The following is a 26,081-nucleotide window of genomic DNA, read 5'->3' on the forward strand; positions in this document are numbered from 1 at the left end:
CTTATTGGCATATCAACGGTCAAAGACTTGATCAAACAGGGGACTATAATTGAATTTGAGGAACTACACAGGCAATATCACCTGGCGAGTAGGGAAACCTTTCGCTACTTGCAAATCCGACATGCTCTGAGTGCGGCCTTTCCGTCCCTGGTGGATATTCCGGAATCCACGCCTCTGGAGGATAGGCTCTTAGACGGGCCCCTAGCCTCGAAGAGAATATCTCTCACATATAAGAAACTGTGTAATAACCTCCCCGATAATTTTGCGAGACTCAGGGAGAAATGGCAGGTAGACCTGGGGTTGTTGGATAACCAGGACTGGCAGGAGGCACTTATGTCCCCCCGAGAGGAAGCCATCACGCAAAAATTTAGACTGATTCAATTCAGAATACTTCATCGCTCATACATGACTGGACAGACGCTAGCAAAAATAGGTTCCAGATTAGATGATCTCTGCTTGAGGGGGTGTGGCCAGAGGGCCACTTTTTATCACATCCACTGGAGCTGCCCGGGGGTTCGGGCCATATGGGAGGAGGCCTCGAGACACACGCAGACAGCCCTCCATAAGGAGCTCGTCTTGACGCCGAAATTGGGCCTATTAAACATTTGGGAGGACACTGACCTACCTGAAGCGGAGAAACAATTCACGACGCTAGGATACACGCTAGTTAAACGGGAGATTGCGAGGGGGTGGGGGAGGTGGGGGGTAGTGCACCACGGCCCAGCGGTTGGATGACAGAGCTTGATAGATGTATGCTGGCGGAAACGGAGGTCTATGTAGCTAGGGGATGTCCCAAAAAATGGGATCGGAAGTGGGAAAGGTGGAACAAATACCGAGGGGAACCTGTAGCATCCCCCACGGCTGAATTGGAAATGCGTCAACAGGCAGAGCAAATTGAATGTAATGTATATTTTGTTTACTGACTTGGGACATACGAAAGTGGGGTCAGGAAAGAACTTATCCTCAGTCTATGATGTATAACGATGCTGTTAAACTAATAAACAAATTTAAACAAAAAAAAAAAAAGAATAGTACTTCTGCCGCCCCTTGCTGGTAAAAAAGAGAAAAGATTTGTGTCCATCGACCTCATCAAACCACACTATGTGGCCAATACTAAGCAGTAGGCCATGTGGACTCCGATCAAGTAGCATACGCACTCCTCTAGCTACTATCCAAGAGGTTCAAACTGAAAGACTCATTACCATTGAGAATCCAACAGTAAGAAATGAAGGACTAAGCAACAATGCTATGGAACTCATTCCTCTTGAAACCCAAATAACAGTTCGTCCTGATACACCGGTCTACACCAACGTGGCAAGTGATCCACTGGTCCCAGCTATTTAAACAAATCCTGATGCAATTCCAACCATTGACAGAACTGCTTCTGGCTATTTCATTAACTTTGATACGTTTTCTGAGGATCCCAGCGAGCCTGAAACGACGCCAGCGAAAAGAACTTTCAAAGAACAAGCACAATACTTTTTTCAACACGTAAAAAAGACTTATCTGGTTTCACCATGGATTGAACTATGGATTATTTCTGGAATATTTTTCTTTCTACTATGGATAGCTTTAGTAATAACTCTGAGCATGTTGATAGATGGAAGATATATTCATTTGGACACAGGAAGTAAAAACGTGAACTTACTTTTGAAACCACACAAATCATCCCATCGTAAAGCAAGACTTGTCAGCAATGAACATCACAGCCGTTCCTATACAAGATGGTATAGTTTGGGACAAAACGGACTTAGATATATTCGGTCCGTCTGAACTTTTGAAGATTCCACACTTATTTAAGATTTCATTAAGTGACATTCTGGCACATGCATCAAGCAAAAATCACCTCGCAAAAATACCGATTCGCTAAAATCTCCCGTTAGCGAGTGGCAAACAACGATTCCCAATGCATCAACACCAATAGCGAAAAAATAAAGAATCGCAAAAATAATCCCCGTTGAAAAAAAAAATAATCGCAAAATAAAGAATCGGCAATACCGAAAATACAAATAGCGCCTGGCATTCGCAAATAAAGAATCGCTAATGAATGCATCAAAAGTCGCAAATACCGAAAATCCTAAAAATCGCTATTTAGCATGAGCAGATTAAGGGGAATCAGAACCAGGAGGTAAAGTTGCAGAAAAAGAAAAAAAAAATAGAAAAAAAATCACAAATGTTCCACAGATGCAATCAATCAGAAAGCCATACAAATTGGGCCTGGAGACCCTGTTTCCTTGCACAAAATGGCAGCCCTCTACATGCTTGCAAGGAGGATGAGAATAAATGCAGCAGCACAGCGCAGGAGAAGGATCCAGGAGAGAATATTCAGAGTGCGCATTACATTGCTTGGCCAAAATGAGGATGAAGTATACGACAAGTACCGTCTCAATCGTGCAATGATAATGCGCCTAATTGCTGACCTGGAACCACTACTGCAGCACCAGACACGTCGGACCAATGCCATTCCTGCGCACGTCCAGGTCCTATGCAGCATGCACCTACTGGCGTCTGGAAGTTTCCAGGGGGTCATAGCGGTAGCGGGAGGCGTATCACAAAGCGTACTATCACGCTTCTTCCGTAAATTCATTGATGCCATGCTGACAATGATACATACCCACATCAGTTTCCCCACAACCCCACAGCAGATGGACCACACCAAACAGGAATTCTACCAGGTGGCCCAATTCCCCCATGTCATAGGATGCATTGACTGCACGCATGTCCCCATCTGTCCCCCCTCAGCCAATGAGTACATCTTCCGTAACAGGAAGTCCTATCACTCCATCAACGTGCAGGTCGTGTGCGATGCCAAGCACATCATCACGGACATAGTGGCACAATTTCCAGGGAGCACACACGACTCCTATATATTCAGACACAGTGGCATCCACAGGCGTCTGCTCAATGGAGAATTCGGAGAGGGACTCCTGCTTGGTACGTAAACATACCTATTCATAACATCTGTATCACACATGTATCATCATGACTGACGCTAAGCCTTTGCTTCCACCCTGTAGGTGACAGTGCATACGCCCTGTGGGAATATATCCTCACCCCCTACATCAACCCAGCTACACCTTAGCACCAGAAATGTGATTGAGAGGACATTCGGGATCCTTAAGAGTCGCTTCCGGATCTTACATAAGACTGGTGGTGCTTTGCAATATAAACCAGAACTTTCTCTTCCTCTTCCTGGGCGTGTCTGCAGTGGCAGGTGCATCCTTGTCCATCCTGGATGAAGGTAGGGTGGATTGTTTCAGTGGGTGAATTCTCTTGCCTCAGCCTGTGTGCTCTGCCTCCTCTTGTGAGCTCCTCAGGGCAGTGAATGAGGGTGGGGCTGGTTGACTTCCTGGTTGTGATGTCATCAGCCCCCTTCTTGAGCGACCCGTTTTTAGCGAATTCGCAATTTCCGAACTCGCTAATACCGAAATCGGTAATACCGATTTCGGTGATTGCTAATCGTTATTTTCAGGAATCGCTATTGAGTATTCGGTAAATATTAGCGATTTTTAAGGAATCGCTGAGATTTACCGAATCTGTTCATGCATTCGGAAATGCGATTCCTTATTAGCGATTCTTTATTTTTCGCTATTAAGGAATCGCTTTTCGGGATGTTGATGTATGTGCACCTTTATTACCTCCAGTACCTAGTCTGATGATTGGGACTTTGAGACTGTTAATGACATGATGTCTGATCTAGAAAGGTCTGCTGCATGCTCTAACCATGAATACGTAGAGGGTTCAACAGACTATGAACAGCTTTTTTGTTACAACCACTATGGTCATCATTTCTTGCATAAATCTGCAACACCATGAATGTATTTATGTATAACCAATGGGAACATTGTTCTACACCACCAAGGGGTAGCTCAAAAACGTTTAAAATGAAGTTTCCATATTTTTCAGGGTACAATACAACCAATCCAGAAACGTTGTACTTTAAAAATGTAAACAAAACAGGAACGAAAAATATGTTAACAAATACCAAACAGATTTATTCTGCAGCCTTTATTGCCCAACTGTCTAGACAGGGTTTCGACTTTTAGAAAGACACAATTGACACTAAATCTGTCTGGGGTACAATAAGATTGGCAAGTGCAGGGGATAGAAGCTTTGTTTGGAGCCTGCATCATCCCACAGCAGATAATGTTTTTGAATGACACTGTCCAACAAATGTCTTGCCTTGGGTTAGCTAAGATCAAAGACATGAACAAACCGTCCATACCTACACCTGCAAGTAATAGCACTACACAGGGGGTGGTCGACGTACATACTATCTTACAAAACAACAGATCAGATTCAGAATGGAAAAATGGAAAAAATGGTTGCTCTGGGCCACAGACACAAACATCTATCAAGAAAGATTCCTGAACAAGATAATAGGTTTAACAATCAATAGGCCAGACCCACAGTATGTTCAAAGACAGCATCCAGGGGTAGTAACAACGAACCGTGTAGGAAAATGATGCCTTGATTGGCTACAGACATCTACACTGGAGGATGTGAAACAACACTTATCTTTACTTAAAGAAGACGCAGACCTTGGATTAAATTACTATACACCGGCCCGGCGGCTAGAGTATTGGTCAACGGGGAACTATCGATGCCGATACAGTTGACTAGGGGTACCAGACAGGGGTGCCCGCTATCCCCGCTGCTGTTCGCCATAGCGATCGAGCCTCTGGCATGTCGTATCCGACAACTCCACAAGCAGAGTGCCTTCCGATGTTTTCAACGGCAGATAGATGTGTCCTTATATGCGGATGACATAACGCTCTATGTGGTGGATCCGCAGAACAGCTTGAACTCGCTGCTCCGCGAATTTGTGGCGTTTGGGGGATTGTCTGGGATCCACATCAACTGGAGGAAATCGCAATTTTTCCCCCTGACGACAGCGGTCGGGCGATATGCACTAGATTACCCGTTGGAGTGGTGTGACTCTGATCTCCGATACCTGGGGGTTCGTGTTTCGACGAACCGGGAAGAGACTTTACGTCTGAATTATGGTACGGCCATAGATAAGCTGACGGATGATGTGTCGCGCTGGATCTCGCTGCCGTTGACAATGGCCGGCAGGGCCTCATTGATAAAAATGGTAGTGTTGCCTCGCTTTCTCTATTTCTTCCAAAATATTCCTTATTACCCGGGCGCCTTCTTCTTCCGAACACTGCGCTCTGAATTGCTGCGATTGTTCTGGGCTGGGAAGCAGCCCAGGCTGGCCTGGTCGACTATTACCTTGCCATACAGCAAGGGGGGATTCGACGTTCCCGATTTTCAGGTGTACTATCTGAGCGCGCAGGCGCACTTTGCATATCCTTGGTTTGTTCCTACACCCTACATGCCGCAACTAGCGGTTGAGGACTGGCTGGCGCGCCCATTGCCGCTACAGGGCCTCATCCATGGCCCAGTCACTGCGCTCGACACACCGCTTACCACCGTGACCAGCACGATTGATGCTTGGCAGCGCTTAATGCGCAGGTTGTCGACCAGTCTACTTTATGCCCCACGGCTCCCGTTGGTTTATCATCCAGGCCTCTCACTTTTGCGGGAAGGCGGGTTCCGGATGTTCTGTGCTAAGATAAAGGTCAGCTGTTGGGGGGATCTCTTTGAGAATGGTCAGTTCAAGACAAAGGAACAATTCTTTGCGGGATATCAGCCGAATCCACTGGAAGTCTTTTATTATCTCCGGCTGCGGCAGGGGATGCGGCTAGTGCTACCGCACTATCCGGAGGAGCCCGATGTGGTGCATCCGTTGCAGATCCTGCTTGCCTCTACGGATGGTCGGCACCTGGTCTCACAGTTATATGGCAGTATTCGCAGGTGTGGTGGAGACATCGGTGGGAAGGCGCTTCATGGCTGGACGGTCGAGTTGGGTAGGGACATTACAGAGGCGCAGTGGGTGTATTGCTGTGAGCTCACCTCCCAAATCTCCTCCAGCTGCAGATTGCGTATTATCCATTATAAGTTTCTACAGCGCTGGTATTACACTCCTGTGCGGAAGTATAGATTCCGTTTGTCAGACTCTGATCGATGTGAGAGGTGCCGTTCGGAGGGAGCTGATTTCCTACATCTAGCTTGGCTTTGCGCGGGGGTAGCTGATTATTGGGTACAGGTCCATGCTGCTATTACGGCTATGGTGGGAGAAGTGGTTAAGCTTGACCCACTTGTGATGTTGCTGGGGTATACAGCGTCTGTGCCTAAAGCATACCGTAAATTTGTCAATGTTGTGTTGTTACTCGCGAAACGGCGAGTTGCGTGTCGATGGGGCAGGGGTCGTGCACCTAAGTTCAAGGAGTGGTTGGAGGATGTTCTGTACTGTCAGGATCAGAATGTGATATATGCCGAAACGCAACCTTTGAAGAGCAGAGCCACAGATATCTGGGATCCGTTTAAAGCGTATCTAGCAGCCCAGACTAGCTCCGCTGAGGAGGACGGTTAGGTACCGGGCTGTGTTGCGTGTATGGTTGGTGTATCGGGCATGGGGGGGTTTGTGGTGGTGTGGCTGAGGGGGAGACGGGGTGAATGGGGGCATCTGCGGCAGGGAAACATGCCGGCTTGCGCAGAGTGATTGGTGCTGGATGACCCCAGACGGGCCCTGTGGTCGTGCTCTGCCCCCCTGCGAGGGCGGTGTGGATGGTATTTGACCCGGGTGGGTTTTAGAATTGTTTCCTCCCTCTATCCCTCACAGCCGAACTTTTTTTTATTTCCGACCCATTTATGCTCAGAGGATTATTTCTACCAGTGCCGCCGGACCCCCGGGTTGTCGGCTAAATGGCTGTGTACATGCTGCTTGAACTTCTACTACATGGTCTCTTTGAGCCGGCCGGAAAGGTTGTAGGCGAATGATTGTATGGTTGCTGGAAGTTGCAATAAAGGTTTTTGAAATTTAAAAAAAAAAAAAAAAAAAAAAGAAGACGCAGACCTTAGGGAATTCTTGCTCGGTCCAAGAAAACCACGCCAAAAACTTTTCAAATATGCCGGCATCTATGCTGCTTATAATGAATTATGGAAGGTTACCCAAGCAGACGCTGCAGAAAGAATACGAGAAATTGATCATATTAATTTAGAGAAATCTCTTGCTGTGGTCGACAATGGGTTAACGACTCTATCATCCAGGATATATTCATTGGGCAACATTGTATCCTCTGCTATAGACACTGTGGCACAAGATTTGGTCCTGCTGCGTCAAGGCAAGTCTCAATTACGTTCTATTCTGTCAGTAAGCTGGACGCTACAAAATGTGCATGTAGGCTATGTGCCTTGGCGTTTCACCAACACGTCTTCTCTGTTTTCTGATTATAATCTCACTGATAAACAAATTGAACTGGCACAAAGGGGAGCAAAGTATACAGTGCTGAGCATTGAAAAACTGGAAAAATTGCCATTTACTGTAGCAGAAAAACCAGCTACAGAATGGATCATACATGGCAAAATAACTCTGCCTGTTACAACTTTCCATTTTCAGTATTGCCTTAAACACATGTCAGTAGGCAAATATGGTTGGGTAAAGAATACATCAGGACATCCTGGGATTTAACTTGCACACACAGATGTTGGAGTGGGGGGCACGAAGTGTTTATTAGCGGTACACACTGTGAAAATGCACTGAGAAGTTCACTCAAATGTCGGGATATTAGTTTACATGGGGCCTGTAGCGGTTCCACTGCAAATGTATCCTGCCACCTGCAAGGTTCCCCAGCCGCTGTGATTAATCCAACGTTTGGACAACCTTCAAATGGGAGTTACCTCATGTTGAATGATCAGAGCTGTTGTGGCATGTTGCCAGGTATCCCATATCTAGTAACAGTGAATTCCAGGGTCACTCTGTGTTGTCCCCAGAGGCTACCGATCCAGATGACGGCATTCATTGGGATCTCACAGACGCAACATGCTACTGCTGAGGTACGAGATGGATCAACAGGCACACAGGTATCAACAAACACTGCTACTGACGATGCATAAAATCTATGTGCACCAACAATAGACGACTTTTTGTCTACAGAATTAGAGGATTTCATGTTTTCCCCAGCATCTTCAAATAACTTTTGATTTGGCTTGCAGTGTACCATGTGATCTATGAATTCGGCCTTAATTTTTTTCAAAACAAAAGACAACATTTGGAACTTTCCTAAGATCGCACTTTTGTGAATATTGACTTTTATTTTTCCTTTTATGGCTAAAAACTCTGCTTACAGTAGAACTATTCATATAGAACAGACTTCTTTGAAACACTTCCAGCGACACATTGTCGCCTTTTTCCACATTTATGTATTCATGACATGAAATGGCTCTGAACTTTTTTCCTTTCTGTAAAACTGGACCATTTCATTACATATGTGTAATTATTTCTGTTCATTCACTTAGCGTTCACTGTAAATATATGCTTAGAATGAAACATTGTTTTAATATGTACAGCAACTTTGCATTTCATGTGTAGCAAACTTTTAACAAAGACTCTTTTTAGTATGCTTTTACAAATGTTTTTAGTGAACATGTGATACTCAATTTTATATTTTTAGCATGTTTAGCATTTAGTAATATCGATCATTCGTCAATGCAGTGGGTGTTGTTTCTAGATTTAGATACCCGTATATAGGTTTCCCTGAAACATGTCCTTATATAGGCACAATTCGCATTGCCCTTATTTAGGCATAGAAACCCAGTCCTTATTTAGGCATCAAGCCATGCTATCCAAATACAGGCATGGTCACCTACATCCGTCCATCCCACGTCGCAACGAGTTCTTAGGAGCCAGACCCTTAAGCCGAACAGGACTTTCCCTAGCTAGGATTATTGATTTCTACAAGAACTCATCTATTATGCATGAACTACTATTCCTTAGGGGTTCATCCATGACGTCTTCCTCTTCCCGACTTTACATTAATGCTAGCATTCCTAAGCACCTTCCAGGTATAAATATACCTTCCCTTACCCTGGCAAACCAAGGCAAGACTCCGCACGACTTGACTGCACGGTTCGCCACGGCAAGTTTGGAAGAGACCATATCCTGGCCTGACGCACTGACCAGACACTGTCATCCCTGCTCGCAGAGAATCCAGCTTCCAGTGTTCTGACTCCCTTCACGGGGTGTTAGAGTTTGAGACCTGGAAAGAGATTCCCACCTCTCTCATTCTAAGGTATGGAGTTGGCTAGAACCTAGAGGGACTCTTGGCATACTAAACTTAGTATATACCATACTATAGAAAACAGCACCTACTTTTACCTCATACTACACTTAGGTAAGGTACACTGGGGTAGAACAATTTAGAAGCATCAGACGAGTATTCACTTTTTAGCCTGTGTCATTTATGTATGTATACATGAATATATGTCATAGCTAAAATACAATGCTATTGCAGTATTATTCCTTCTTACTGCTTACGCTGTGCGTATTATATCTGTCTAATGATTGTAACAACTCATATCTCTTACACGAGAAACAAGACTGTTCAATAAATCCTTTTATTGAAACGCCCGTCTATCTATTTCTGTGTAACTCAGAAACTAAGCATGCACGATTGACTCGGTGAAGCTGTTATCTATTGTTTCCACGATTCTGAGACGCGTTCTGATTCTAAGGGACACAAAGTTGTCATGTTTATGTAGTTGTCAGAAACGAATCCCTTCTTGTTCATTCAATAAGTTTCTAGTGACCTCTGAGTTAGCTGGCACACACAAGTAATTAAGTTTAATGTACTCGATAGGAGCATACTGACCTTAGTCCTATGCAAAAACTATAGTGTATATTATTCCAATGAGCAGAGCCTATAAGGGAAATAGGAACTACACTACAGCGTCGATGACTAGGCGCTCTCCACCAACGCCTACCGGTGCACCCCGACATGCACCCTGCGTGTCCGAGACTCACTCCACTTCCGATGTACATGTTGATAAGGCGCTCCTCACCAACTCCTCTTGTGCACCACGACACGCACCCTGCGCGTCCAAGACTCACTCCACAGCCGATGCACACGCCGACCAGGCGCTCTTCACCAGCACCTGCGGTGCACCACAATACGCACCCATCACGTCCGAGCCTAACTTCGGCTTCGGTGCACACCTCCCGACCAGGCGCTCTTCACTAACGCCTACGGTGTACCACGACACGTGCCCAGCACGTCCAAGACTCGCTCCACCTTCGGTGAACATGTTGACCAGGCGCTCTTCACCAACGCCTCCAGTGCAGCACGACACGCACCCAGCGCATCCGAGTCCCACTTCTCCTCCGTGTGTCCAAGGGCACACCTTCTGAGGGTCTAAAGCTGCCACCACACGCGCTCACCGCGTCGCTTGAAATGTCTCTGGAAACCTTTATGTTCCTGTGTTTCCAAACAGGGAGCCAGCTCACCTCGGGCTCTTGGGGTTACAAGAGACAGCACAAAGCACAGTCTTCGTCAAGCAAGGGGGCCACGCGCACCAAGCACAGTCCCAACAGCCTCTTCCTTGGTTAGAACAGCAAACTGCAGACCAGCCCCAGATCCCGAAGCAAGGATTGGTCCTTCCCCAGCAGTCTCTTCAGTTGCTCCTTCCTTAGCAGAAGTTCCTCTTGACCACAAAAAGGGTCCAAGCCTTTTCAGTCTCAATCCCTTTCTGTTTCATTCCAACGTTCAGGGGTTTCAGCTCTCTTAGTTATACACCTAAATGTCTTTGAAGTTCCTTATGCTCAGGGGTCCCTGACCCCTGCCCTATATCAGTTCTGGGTGTTTCCCTCCCAGTGTTACCTTTCTCCCTTTGATATTGGGGGTCTGGATGCTTAATCACTCAGTAGGAGATGGGTCAATTGGTTTATAGCACCAGCCCAGGCCTTTTCACCTCCCGGGTTTCTCCTCCCCCTACTCTCCAGATGCAGGGCAGCCTCGTGCCATCTCAACTCCTCCCTGGGTCAAGACCTCTCCCAGCTCCTCTCACCTCTCAGATCCAGACAGTCAATCCACATTCAGCAGAGACACACAGAAATGCTTAAAGCACAAAACTCAGCCACTTTTTAAAAAAGAGTAGTTTCTGAACATACAGTGACAAAACCACTTTCATAGAAATATGTGTTATGACTATGCGAGTTCATACATACTAAACTTCACTTCTCTATTTTAAACTTATAGGAAACTAGGTTAACAAACACAACACCCAGCCTCCCGCATTCTGTCCTATGGGCAGAATGGCCTTTCACCAGTGAAAAACGAAATGGAGTGCTTTTCACGGTCAGGACATAGCACATACCTCAGCATGTGTCCTGCCTTTTACTTACACTGCACCCTGACCAGGGGTTACCCTGGACCTACCACAGGGGTTTCCACTGTAGTGGAGGCAGCGTTTTAGATGCACACATTGCTATGTTAGCATAAGCGTCTTCGATGTTAGAAACACCATCTTGCCACTTTTGCTGCTTTTGCACACAACACTGCAGATAGATGTTATTATTTGAAAAACTGCTTGCTTGCCTTTTCTTCACATGAGAACTGTCTGTTGTTCACATCCCTAGACGTGCACTGCGACCTTGGTCTGAACATTGTGTGCAGAAACAGTCTGAGCCAACAAACAATGTATGCTTTTGAGTTCAGGTTAATAGGCCCATGCTCTAGCCATAACACGCACACAGCTGTAAATATCTGAAAGTCGAGCGCCTTTAATATTGCAGTTGGCATGCATTAGACACACATTCTGGAGAAGAACTTTTCCAGGCGCAGAGCAAAGCTGATCCTGTGATGTGATTCACCTAAGCTGATCTTTACGGTATGGGGTTCCCCATTCAAACCTAGAGACCTTCTATTAGTCTAATAATACTAGTTTACTAGCGAAGGGAGGGTGGCTGTATTCCACTTTCATTTGTAATATGATTTCTCCCTTCATTTTCTATGGTATTGTAACAATGCTGATGGTTTTAATCTTAATCATTTGTCTGCTTATGTTAGCCAAAGTACTGCATCTTAGGACACATAGTTTATAAAATAAACATTTTAAACTTTACCGTGTCTCTGATTACTCTTGTTGTGGACTGATATGAGAATAATAACGAACAGGTATTTCTGATTCCCACCATTTTTGAGAGTACTCTAAAGTCGCATGTTCTGGGTTGTCTAATCACTGGTAGCTTCTATATGGTATGAAGAGCGAATGAGACACTGATGCTAGTCGGATAGGGGTTCTGGGTACTGAGGTGAGTTTTTGGTACACCGCAATTCACTGAGGGCCTGGTTTCCTCCGCATAGTTCTGTGCATGAGCAGAATCCCTGCAACACCACTGTGTATGCAAAAGGAAAGTAAGGCCTAACAAGTGGTTGCACTTGTCAGGACAACATGCTAACTTAGCAATCTGCGCGCAGGCCCTACACGGAAGGCCTGAGGTCCCTTCTCTGCACGCCCTTGCATTACTATTACTATTACACAGTGCACAGTGCACATCACCAGGGATTTTGCTAGTAAGGCAAACATACCAATCATGGCCAACCAATTACCATTACACTTTACATAGGGAACACTTGTACTTGGACACTGATCAGTAGTGGCAAAGTACTCAAAGCATCTAAATTGCCAACTCTATGTCATGAAAACGGTCTAGGAGAAAGCAAAACATTTTAGGGAACTTTAGCAAGAAAGGGCAAGTCCTACAGTGTGCCAGAGCAACTTTGTTGGTACTAACTTCAAAGGAAAATGTGATATAAATATGGGGATCCTGACCCCAGAACTTTAGATTAATTCTGGACTAAGGAACCTGCCAGGAAGGAGAGCGGGAAGCGTTGTGTGGAGAGACTACCACTTTTCTGTGTGCTTTGCTGGGTTGGCCTGCATTTGCTGCTTCTGTCTTGGGCAGGGAAAGGACTGGACTGTTCTCTCTGAATTCTTAGTATCTCCAAGGGTTTGATGTAGAGTTTGCCTCCAGCTGGAAGAGTCAGGGTAATCAAACACTTCTTCTGGGTACCAGGTTCTGGAACTGTATCTCTAAGCTGCCACTGAGGAGAAAGGTAATCCGACATCGTCAACACCACTGCCGGCTCCGTGACCTGAAGACATCGCAGAGGGCACCGCCGCACTTCGCACCGTAACCCTGGTCTCACTTACGATGCCGTCTGATGCCGCCACCGAGCCGCTGCTTACACCATGACCTGTGGGAACCGCACTCTGCTCTGCCTTGCTTCACACAGCAGTCCTGGTATCTCCAACAGAGCTGCAACACTGTTACCGATGCCACTGCCTGCACTGTGAACTGTGGACACTGCTCGTGGAGAACACAAAGCACCATCCCACTTTGCATCGCAGCCCTGGTCTCACACACGACGATGCTCCAAGCTGACATCGACGCTGCTGCCTGCACCGTGGTTTGGAGGTACCACTCATATGTTACTCGACGCACCGCCCCATTCCACACCACAGCCTTGGCTCACCGACGCCAGCGCCATCGACATCAACTGACGCTGCTGCTTGTACCATGACCTGTGGGCCCTGCACACTGCATTGCCCCCTCTCGCACCGCAGCCTTGTGTCTACTGACGATAGCGCTTCAGCAACGATGACGACGCTGCGTGCACCGTGACCTGTCGGCACCGCAACGAGCCCCGCACCACTTTGCACCGCAGACCTGGTCTTACCGACGCCGCTGGACGACCGTCACCGAGCCGCTGCCTACACGGTGACCTAAGGGCACTGCACGAAGCACCACTTCACATAGCAGCCCCGATGCCTGCCGGCGCTCCTGACTTCAAACTCACGGAGGTCGACCTGCAATGCGTGTAACTTCAAGGGCCCGATGACTCCTGCACCGACTCCCGGAACCCGCGGCTGCCAACGCCGCTCCTCCAGAGCTCAACGCAAGGTCCGGCGACCTGCATCTCTAAAGGTACTGTTTTATGGGTCTCCCCCACACCATAGCTGGCCCGTGACACTGCAGTTGGCCAGAAATGTTGGATTTGTTTGCTCACAAAGCCATGGTACCCCCAGTTATTGACTTCACGGAACTGTTTTTAAAAAGTCTATTTTTGTTTTATTGGCATTTTGGATTACTGTATGGTGGATTTTTATCATTTTGGTCTTGTTTTACACAGCTCAATATTGGATATTTTCCTAAAACTGGTGTGGTGTCCTTTTGTACTGTTTTTACTGTATTACTGTGAGTTATGTGCAAATGCTTTACACATTGCCTCTGGGATAAGCCGGACTGCTTGTGCCAACCCACCCAGGGGGTGAGCAGGGGATATTTTAGATGTGTAATCCCCTTATCCCGAAAAGAGTGGTGGATTCTGCCTGGCCTAGGTGCTAATCCTAGCCAACCAGAAGACCCCTCTCTAACAACCACCACAACAGAGGACCTGGTGCAAACTCTGCAACTGGATGTGACACAGCTGACAGAAGTGACAGCCCACCTAGAATGCAGAGTGGAAGATGCCAAGGATCCAAAAGATATAAAATCCAATTTTTGTGGGTGACTGAGGGAGTGGAAGGGCCAAGCCCAGAATAGTTTCTGACTATCTGGCCGAAATCATGGAAACCAACTGGCACCCTATCCTCATTTTTGGTGACTGAAAGCGCGCAGTGCCTGTCAGGAAAAGCCCTGCCGGGGCCCTGCTTTTTTAACTATGCAGATAGAGACACAATCTTCAGGCTCGCTTGCCTTGAGCTGAGACTCACCATAGATTTAGGGCAGATCAGTATTTTTCCGTATTATATGACAAAGGTGTGACAATTGAGGGGATCATTATTGGTAGTCAAACAAAAGATGAGATCAATGCAACTAACGCATATGCTACTATACCTGGCAAACTTAAAGGTTATTCACATTGGAAAGTCACATTTCTTCAAGCGTCCACAAGAGATGTGGTACTGGCTCAAGCTGTTGAGACTGGGGATGAGACACCCAGTGGGTCCCAGAACGACGGGCCTATCTGGATATCATGATGTACTGTGCACACCCCTGGAGAACAGGATCTGGGGAGTCAATCTAGGGGGCTCAGATCTTGGCAGACAACACTGTCCAAAGCAATGTACACAGCCTAATACTGATACTGAGGGCGAGAAAAGTGGCAGCAAAGGGTTCAAGGCCCCCGATCCTTCCACCTAGAACATTTTGCCAGACAATCTCAGCCTTGAGTGACAAATAATATCCTTTGAAGAGACAAAGCATTGGAGGTCTGGTTCGGGAATAATTGGAAGCTAAATAGAACTTACAAAAGGTGTTCATGATTGCTGGACCAGAGTACATCCCCCTCAAACGTTGAATGCTAGTACTGCACTCTCCCTTACCAGATAACATGTTTCACAAGTCTGGGTTCGGTGACAGATTTTTCCATTCCGTAAGTGTAGGAAGGGGTGGAGTTGGAATAAGAGTTACTAGTTTTCTTGGTTTTTATTAGGGGTGGGCAAAAAATTCCACTCTACCAGCGGAGTTTGTGCTTGGAACGCGGTGTTCCAGTAAAACTCCCCCAACTGCAGCTTGGCGGAGTTTTTTCTAGCACGCTGCTCGACCAACGTTAAGTTGGCAAGCACAAGCGAGAATTTGCGTCCCCTAGTGTGATTTTCAGGCGCTAGAATGCCTCCTGGAAAGGTTTCTCAACATGGGTGGTCATGGAAGGTTGCGACCGTTCGCGTTTAGAAAGCTGCTGCTCGTGAAGAAAAACTACTCAAGCAGCAGAAGGAAGCAGCGCCCACTGGCATGCTGTGTGGTAGCATTCATGCTGATTTCACAGGCCCGAACAACCTCCTGGCGCTAAATATCAGCACGAGAAGCGCAGCATGCCAAAGAACTCTCACAGAGTTGGTATGTAACTCTGTGGAATTTCGCAGAGTGAATCTCAGCAAGTTCCGCCCACCCCTAGTTTTTATTTTTATTAGAGTATAACATTCAACCAACAGATCAATTAAGACGTTATCTCAGGCAACAAATAATGTAATACTGTAGAATGACAACGGTCTTCAAAATAAAGAAAGGGGCTGTTTTTGAAATACTTGAAGAGACACTCGCTGCAAGTCACCCTTCTAAAAACATACTCATTTATTAGGAATCAGATGTACATTTTTGGCCTGCTGTGGGTATAACGGGATCTATCACTGACTACATAAGCAGCTCCCGGAGCAGCCGTGATACTACTCCACAAACAGTTCCCCATAAAAATTAAAAAGGCCCATAATAATGATTTGGGCAGATTTACAGTAGTGGAGAGTGCCATGGGGATGATGTGATGGATTATCACTTCAGTATACACACCTCCTACTCTTATGGACAAGATATTGAGAACATTGTGGGCGATTTGCTTTGGTACCAGGAACAATTTAAATTTAGTCATAGCTCCTACTTAAGATACAAGAGGTATGTCAACCCCTCGAGGCACTTACAATCTGAATACATGGACCCGATCATGGGGCCTGAGAGATTCCCGGAGGGTTATCCACCCCAACACTAAGTAATTTACACACCGTTCTTTACCGCACAACTCTTCATCCAGAACTTATATTTTCCTCCCGGCTGACAATATCAGCTGCTTGGTTGGTGCTTCTATCTTTCTACGGGCCCTAACAGACCATGCTCCTGTATAGATTTGGCGATCTGGAGGGAGTCAAAGGACTGTGGAGACTGAATCCATGGTCAGTTTGCTACAACGCATTCACGGAATACCTGTGCTAGGCGATAGTGGAATACTTTACATTAAATATTGGAGAGTTCAAATTTGAGATTACAACTTGAAAAGCTTTCAAGACAGTCATGGGGGCATCATATTGTATCAAATGTGAGCTGAGAAACAGAGTGAAAGGGAGGTGCATGGTTTGGAGATTAATATATGTGAGTTAGAAAAAGAGCATTCAGAAGCCGCAGACGCGTGCCATGCCTCCTTAAGTTGCGGAAACTCACCTCAGACAGAAACTGCTGGATTAGGCCATCTTGGCTCATACGGCAATTTATTATAAAATGTATGAATTAGGGGACAAAGCTAGAAAATTGTTGCACTGGCTTGCTAATAGACAGCTGGAGCTTCAGCTTATCCCTAGCATTCAGTCACTTGAAGGAGATATAATAACAGATCCCAGTCAGGTAATGCAAACATTTGCTCATTAATATGGATCTCTAAGTGTCCAGAACACCCCTGTGGCCAAAAGTACTAACCCCATAATCAGAAATGTTTTAATAACTCAACTCTCAAACACAGATTGACAAAAGTTAGATGAATCTAGGCCAATGGGATTCAAAAAGCCCTAAAGACCATACTCACTGGCAGGACCTCTGACCCAATGGAATTAGGCTTGAAATATTCAAAAGATGTGAGTCCCATCTGCTTCCTCCTCTTACGGCAATGTATGAGGAGGCATATGAAACAGGCTCACGTCAATCATTTCTGGTATTCTAAAGCCCGGGAAATCTCCAACAAAATGTCCCTCAAACCAGCCAGTATCCCCGATCAATCTAGAGATGAAGATCCTCGCTAAGCTTCTTACCAGCAGGATGACTGTGGTGATTCAAAGCTTGCAACATAAAGACCAGAATGGCTTTATCATGGGGAGTGCCACGCATCACTGTATGCAGCTACTTAATATTGCCCTTGCATACTCACAAGACTCTGACGACCATAGGGCTTTGGTATTCATAGATTTCGAAAAGGCTTTCAATTCGGTACACTGACCTTTCATATTCCAGTTATTGGACTGCATGAACTTTGGACCACTCTTTACGAGGTACATTCAAGTCTTGTACGCAGATCTCTGGGCTAACTTTGGGACAAGATGGACCAATCGCAACCCACCAAGTTATGCAAACTATTTTTTGGATGTTCTTGATACATGTAGTTCTGTCTAATCTACATTCCCTATCTTCTGGAAGGGATGTACTTATGTCTTTCAGCATTTCTCACTTAGTGAGGATTCATAACTGATTTTCATTGTTTTAAATTATATCTATTGACAAACGGCAATTTTCTTATGACTAATCACCAACAGTGTTGTGGTGGTGGTGTAGTTCCTCCCCCTTTTATCTTGTGGTGGTGTAATTTTTACCACATCTCTCATTTCAGAGACGATATATATGATGATCTACATATTAATATGTGCTGCTTGCCTTTATTATATTGTCTTGCATCACAGGTGTCGTATTTGCCTGTTGTTGACAAGGCAGTACGTATATTTTGCACTGCACTTTTATGTGCGCACTTTGTCCTACATCATCTATGTGTTTCACATATTTACAACAAAAAAGAGAGAGAATCTTTATTGCCTTCCCGAGCTTTTGAGATTATTGGGACTCAAAGTTTTGTTCCGTCCCTCGGACTTTGATACTAAAAGTGGGCAAGTTTTACAGGACCTGCGTTTTAGCAGTATTCATTGAATGGATGGGCCAATAGGAGTATCTAGTGATAATCGTCTGTATATATTTGAAGAATGTGTGCTGTTGATGCCCATGCGTTGCATACTCTTGCCATTTAGTGTTGGAACGGGAGATTTGCAAGTTTTTTTTCTTCAAAGAAGTATATATATATATATATATTCACTGAAAAAACCATAGGTTTCACACATGTTATAGTTAGCTGGACATTTCACTCCTAAAAAACCATTGAAATTCCCCCGTTATAGTTAGTGCAGGCAACTATAACTCACGCGACCGCAATCCTCTGCTGATGCTAATACTGTATTTAGACACTTATTTGCCCATGTCTTCTTCCATTAAATTTTAGCTATACATATATTACAAATATTTTTTTTTCATAAAGACACATATGTCATCAGCAGAGGATTGCGGTCGCGTGAGTTATAGTTGCCTGCACTAACTATAACGGGGGAATTTCATTGGTTTTTTATCAGTAAAATTTCCGCTAACTATAACATGTGTGAAACCTATGGTTTTTTCAGTGAATATATATATATATATAGATAGATAGATAGATAGATAGATAGATAGATAGATAGATAGATATGCATCTTTTGTAGTATTGACTGATTGTGGATGCTACAATTTGTCCATACTAAATTAATGATGACAAGGGGAGTTTGTTCATCTTCCCTTTCTGAAGTGTTTTTGCAGATCATATTAGGATTCCAGCACGACAGATCTACTTATGATTCTTTATTGTCAGAAAAAATATAAAATTATGACTTCTATCATGCATTTGACCCCTTTTGGTCATCACGCCTCTTTTCCCTTTTTAAGGGTAAAGGGTCGATGTCGGTCTTCTGACAGGGGATTCTTTAAGTTGCTTTATTTATAATGCTCTTATGACAGAGGTCATAGTTTCTCTTAGGAGACAAGCTTCTGTTTTACTATTCTTACCTTATCTTAGTCAGTCATTTGTTGACGGCCCAGTTCTCTTTGAGAACTTTGGTGGGATTAGTTTGCAGACCCTCCTCCAGTGGGGTATAGCTATGGTATTTAATTCTAAGTTAAGTAATCTGTGGCTAGATGTCTCTATCAGATGGAAAGGTTACTTACCTTCGGTAACGATATACCTGGTACAGACACAGTATAGCCGCAGATTCCTTAACACCCCACCCATCCTCCCCGCTCTGTGAAGATCTTTTGAGTTAGGGGTTATACCCTTTCAATGCTAGCTTTTATGCCAGTGATCACTATTTCAATCAGTGTTTGGTCTAAACAAACTCCTTGACATGGTCACTAGGCTTTTGTTTAAATGTTGCGTTCACCATTCTTTTCCGAATGTGGGTGGTTGGTAAAGTATTTAAATATTTTGCTTTATTGGGTATTTTCTTCTGAAATCCATGTCTGGTATTTTCACATCATCTGTTGTTTATTTTTATTGGTGTTTCAAAGATTTTTTTGGGGGGGGGGGATCTTTTGGCACACTGTTCCCACATCCAGTGTTAGCAGTAGCTCGGCTTTTTGGCTCAGAAAAGTTTCACAGTAGAAAACTGATGTCTGCCGGCCGCAGGCGACTTATATGGCTCCACTAACGTCATATCCATAGACGACGTCAATACGGAGCCATACGATGCCATCACCCGGCACGCAGAGGTACTGCTGAAACATTTCCGGATCCAGACTGACGCCTGGGGGAAATTCTAAATTAAGGAATCTGCAGCTAGATGTCTCTGTCAGATAAATATATATATTTGAACCATATATATTTGCTTTAAACACCTCTAAAATTATGCTTGGTTTAATGGCACCATTACTGCTATAAAACCATCAAATTGAACCTTGTGCTGTTATGTACTTAATATTAGATTTGAATTTGTGACATTCATGAGATTTTTGGGTTGAAAGTTACACCTAAATAATCATATTTAGTGGTCTTGTTAATCTTACCCTCTCACAACATCCGAATTGAACGGCTTATTAGTTCTGCCAAATTACATGATGGTAGCTTTAGAAAGGTTTACTAATAAATTAATATTAGAGATACACACCTATATCCAAATTTACTGGAAAAACTAAGGTTAAACTCACAAAAATACTGAACTTCACCTGTTATAGTTAAATTGAGTAACTATAACTTGTACGCTTGCATGCCATCAGTGAGGCCATCAATGTTATCATTGAACATGTCATGAGTGATGTAAAATGTGTTATCATATGTGAGGTCATAAGCATTGCATGGTGAGTGTGCAAGTTGTAGCTACTTCATTTAACTATAACTGGTGAATTTCAGTGACTTTTTTTGTTTAAATGGTTAGGTTCTAACTTACATAACCTGGTTTTCTTCAGTGAATTTATGAGTTTTTTAAATCATTTTTGTTTACTATACCCAACTATAACGTCAATTTACCTTACTGTTTTTATTCCAGTGAATTCTAGTTTTTTTAACGTATTATGTGATTACTATTCCCATCCTCCTGTTGATGGCAGCCGTCTGCCGCACACAGTCAAGCCTTGCATCTATACCCCCCCATGGTTTCTCATACCTTCACTGTACGTGGCACTGGGGTGGGCTAAGGGGGCTTGGCCTACACCAAGGGGCACCCACACTACTTGTTTTTATTTTTTATTGATTTTCAATCCCTTGGGACTCTCACTGGTGTAAGGGGGTCGTGTTGGCTCATTCAAGAGTCCTGCATGGAACCCACAAACAATTTTCTTTTTAAATTTACCACCCCTTCCACCCCTCCACAAGGTACAGGGGAGCAGGGTACCCTGCTCTGCTCTGCCCCCTTATACTTTTTTTTGTTTTTATTTTCAGGACACAGTGACTGAATCCCAGAGTCCAGTAATGATGGCTGCAATATTGCTCTTTATGTTGCAGATCAGGGTGTGAGCTCTACTGGGAGTGAAGCGCTGGTGAGAGAAAAAAAGCAGCACAGTCAATTAGATCGCTCTAATTATTTATTTTTTTGTTTTCCCGCAGGACTTCTGCAACCCCAAATGTACAGATATCTCTACATTTTAAACCTTAATTTCTCAAAAACTACTGAGAGGATTTACACTAAATCACCCAAAATACGCTTTCTGGGTAAATATCTAGCTTTATGTCAAAGTTGATATAATTCTGATCAGCCATTTTGGCTGCAACGCTGTTCAAAAATCGCTATGGAAATTGCATGGGGAATTGCATTTTGGTAGCCCTACCCCCTCTTACCCATCCCCACTTGATGGATCACCCCAAAGCATTCCTTCCTGAAATGGAGGTGGATGAACTTTTTTGGGGAAAGTTTAATGAAGCTTTGTCAAACAGTGCCAAAGTTATTAGCAAAACAAGAACCTATTTCCTTTGTCCTAACTATAACTACACATTGGTGTTGATCACTGTGTAATGTGTGTGTAATGTGTGTGTAGTGTGTGTGTGTAATGTGTGTGTGGGGGTATATGTGCATCTGTGTGTATGTATAGATTCACATAACAATCACTTCAGTCTAACTGGTGTAAAGGCAAGTAGAATGAGACTATCAGCGCAAGTTAACATCCTAACTTGCCTATATTTTAATCACAGTGTATACCGCAGTTGATCTCATGAAGCGCACAGCTGAAATCTATGTAACAGCACTAGAGGTAAGTTCCTTTTGTGAAAAATGCTTCTGAAGCAACCTTAGCCAAAATGGAAATATTGTACCATTGCCGGTCTAGAATGGTAAAAGTTTAGCAAGGGTTGGTTGGATTAGATGAGGTAGTCTGCTTTTCTTAATCTTGGATATTGTGCACCATTTTTTGCCCTGTTTATATTCCTGATTATACATTCTTAGTCACATTCACAGTTATTGACTGGCTGATTGAGTCAGTACATATCTAACATGCAAACAACCTGTCTTTAAAAGTAGTTACATATTGTTTTCAATTTCATGTACATTTATAAAGGCACAAGTAATTATCTTTTTAGCCACCCTCACACTCATGTTATCCATCCATTCGCACACTCCTTTATCTATCCATCAATCCGTCATTATTTTTATTAAGACATCCATTCACATTATTTTTGATAAATTCACCCTCATTCCTTCCTCTATCTGCACATGCATTCAAATATCCATCTCTACATTCTTATTCATCCATCTATCCTTACACTGTCATCCATACGTCCACATATGAATCCATCTATACCCCAACTCTTATTAAATCCTTCACGTACATACCCATCTTTAGACTCATATTTCCATATATTCAATACACCTCACTTCCTCTTTCATCTATCTATTGAGCCATCGATAATTCATACACCCACCTATTATTCAGTCAGTCATTTATTTATTCCAAAACCATCACAGATCGAACCATCAACAATTCTCAAAGCTGGATAACTAAAACCCATATGGCTAAAAGCCATGTCTACTGATATTAACTCATCACCTAACAAATAATTTGCTTGCTCAGAACATTTTATTTGAAATTACATTGCACATGACAGAAAGAAAACAGTATTTTGGTTCTTACTAACCCAAACATATTAATATTATCAATCACTCTTTACTATATTTGTATTCAGGCTAGTGGGAGCAAATAATGTTAATACGTACAAGGCCTCTGTGCTAAAAATCACTTACCTGTGGCATAGATTTTTGCATGCTTAAGTCCATGAGTCTGTGCAAATTTTTCAGACACAACAAAGACAGGTCTTTGAAGCAGAATACATTTATTATTGCCAACATCTATTTTCTGTCTTGAAAGCGTGAATGTTCCAAGTCCTGTTATATGGACACCCTGTGAACAAAATAGTGAGTTTGAAAGAAAGATTTTTTTAAACCTGCTAGAGTTGCAAATACATTTCTCTTCACAAGTATTTCAAACATAATTTTAAAGAAAGAAACAAGCATGACTTAATTCCAAACAGAGATATCAGTATTACTTATTTTTGCTTTGTTCATACATAACCAAGTTAAAAATTGGGTCCCTTTTCACCAGTTATGCAAGTTAGAGTTGTACCTATAACACATTGTTTTCTGATTGACAATCTACTATCTCAGATATGAGCCATCTTTTAAGATCTGTCCCAGTGTCAAAGTCGATCCAAGAATAATTTTGAAACTCCAAATGCACAAGACAGCACTAGGTGGCAACAGATAGAACTTGGTAACAGAGCCATGCTGAGATGTCTAAAAGTAATGCCACAGCTTCATAAAGGCATTGGGAGTGACTTTGGGTCTGCCTTGTTTCACCACTCCATGGAGATAAGGCCAAGAAGGACAGAGTCAACCGAACAGGGAATTCACAAAAAGAAACAGAACAAAAAGTATCCAAACAACACTGGAGAGGAGAGCGAGAATGGTGCTGAAGAATTTGTGGTTGAGATAATATATGTTACCAAAGCTCCCTAAGCAATTTGATCTTCTAATGAATAATTCTTTCCTCAGTTTCCTGTGATTTTGAAGGGCTTCCATAGCAGTAAGATTGAAGGATGATAGTCTGAGGAATATCAAACTAGGGAGTCAGATCAGGAACTGCTGAAGCACAGCACAACCAAAATGAGCTTTATTACTTCGGCCAAAATCAAAACAATGATATTTGCTAAATGTATGCAGGGCATAGTTGAGTGGTCCTAATGTCATTTAGGGATCCTTTTTGGCAGCTGATTGCACACGTTTTTGGAGAAGAGGATTAACTATGAAATACTGCCTTTCATCGCTACTCTCTGTTTCTTGAAGCCGAAGAACTCAAAGAGCTGCTGATCATCTATTGTGTGGTACTTAAATGGGGATTAGATAAACTTAATCCCCATTTCGTACAGAGAGCCACTGAGAGGCAGGGAGTGTTTGTATGCTCTTCGAAGGCTGTGGGGGAGGAAAAAAGGCAGCCAATTAATAAGTGCCACAGAGACAGTGCTGTAGGCGAGTACTTCGTTGGAACCACACAGAGGGCAACTGGAGCTCTCAAGCTCTCTCTCCATCAGCTATTAGGTTTCATCATCAACATTCTGAATAACATTTTCACATAGACCCACCCGGCACAGAACTTCTACAAGACAACACAAGACATAACAGTCCTCATTTTTTTTACTGACTTCACAAACAGACCAATAAATAATGATTTCCAAACAACATCAACACAAATGACCCCTTACAGAAGCATAACAAACAATAACCATAAGAAAACCAATAACAAATTAGGTGCTTGAAAGAAAAAAGTAATAACATTTTTCTGGCATGTGTCACATAAGACAACCTCTAGGGCTCACCTTGACCGATCCCTCAAACTTGTTTCTATGCTTTTCTTTTGCATCTAAGAAGTACTCGATTAACAACTAACATCTTTTATTTTGTCAGATGTCTGTTTGAACTTGTTAACCTTGGTAATACACTCAAGAATCATCTACAGTCAACTTCTGAACTCAATGGCATTCCCTCTAATGTCCTTGGCAGCTACTTCCAGACCAGATATCTTATCCTACTGGTAGCTTCACCCTGACCACATCTCCTTTTTTAATATTGACCTCCTCATGCATAATAGTCTGCCATTCCTAGTCTCAGCCTTCTCATGAGCTAATTTGTGTCTGATCTGCCTAATTTCCTCCAATCTAATCACACTGACTTACTGAGCCACGAGAGATATACCTGTGTGTTCCCCTGCCCTTCAATGCCTAATAGGCATAGCACATGTCCATCTCTGAGGTGTGTTGTGAAATGACTAAACATGATAGGCAAGGCATCCTACAGTGGAACCCCACAAGCTACAGCCAACTTCACACAATCTCCTCCCATCCTACTGGCTCTCTACGCCATGCCATCACCTTGTGTGTGGTACAAACTATACATCTTATGTTTCATGTCACCTCCTTAAACAAATCTGCATATCCCACAAGGTGAACTGTTCACCATTGCTCAACAAAAACTTCATGTGGTAACCCTCCTGTAAAAAAGATATTGGCAATTTCCAATATTGGCAAAAATTGGTACGAACTATTACTCAATCCACTAGCACTGTTGTAAATTTGTTCTCAGCCAGTGGTACCCGATACGGTCCCAGGAAATCTATTCCAAACATTTCCCATGAATTCTCAGAAAAATCAAACTTCTGCATAGGCACTATATTGCGCTTTAATCTTTTATCACTGGCCTTTCAAACCTGACAATGGACAGTTTCCTTCTCAACACTGCAGTCCAAGCAAGGTCACCAGAACTTTTCATAAAGCTAACTATTAAGGGTTGTACCCAGTAGACTTGCATGTCTGAGTGCCAGAAACCTATGTAGCAGCTCCTGGTGGGATATGTTTTTCACCTTTAAATAATTGTACTTAATAAAGACAGGTAATTAAATTACCTATCCTAGGCCGCCCCCTCTACATGTAGTGAATTAGGTTTCCAGTTCCTTATCATTACCAAAGCCGTCCTTCTGAGATGCTGTCTATCCCCCCACATCAGTACTTGCCACAAAATATTCAAGATCCTCTTCCTTATCTACTGCCAATGCCTCCTCGGTGTTGAATAGACACGCGTAATCTTTTTTTTAATTCTTTGACCTTAAAACGTTACTCAAGTACTTTTGCCCCAGCCTTGAGAATCTGCCAGGTGACCCACTGCTGAGTACATTATCTGCTCAAAACGTAAATAAGAGTTTAATGATCTTGCTGGATATTGAACTGGGTGCTGCAGGTGTAAGACTTAAATTAGTCACAATCTAAAGTGGACGCAAACATGTCTTATCTAGTACAGAATACTGCCATTTTTGTTGCATTAACATACGTGAAGCAACTGCTACGATGCACTTTAACATTAGGAAAGGGTAGCTTCCACTCAGC

The 26,081-nt window shown here is 43.6% G+C and overlaps 1 protein-coding gene across 1 annotated transcript in view; it reads right to left on the reverse strand.

Annotated features, from left to right (window-relative positions):
• The window catches only part of CCDC81 (coiled-coil domain containing 81), a 316,574-nt gene that overhangs the window by 212,994 nt on the left and 77,499 nt on the right, over window positions 1–26,081 (reverse strand). The window contains exon 3 of the mRNA XM_085623150.1: window positions 22,894–23,050. Coding sequence (XP_085479276.1) covers window positions 22,894–23,050 — 157 coding nt within the window. The remainder of the gene's footprint in view (window positions 1–22,893; window positions 23,051–26,081) is intronic.

Source organism: Triturus cristatus, chromosome 8 (assembly GCF_964204655.1).
Source record: "Triturus cristatus chromosome 8, aTriCri1.1, whole genome shotgun sequence".
Taxonomy (NCBI): Eukaryota; Metazoa; Chordata; class Amphibia; order Caudata; family Salamandridae; genus Triturus; species Triturus cristatus.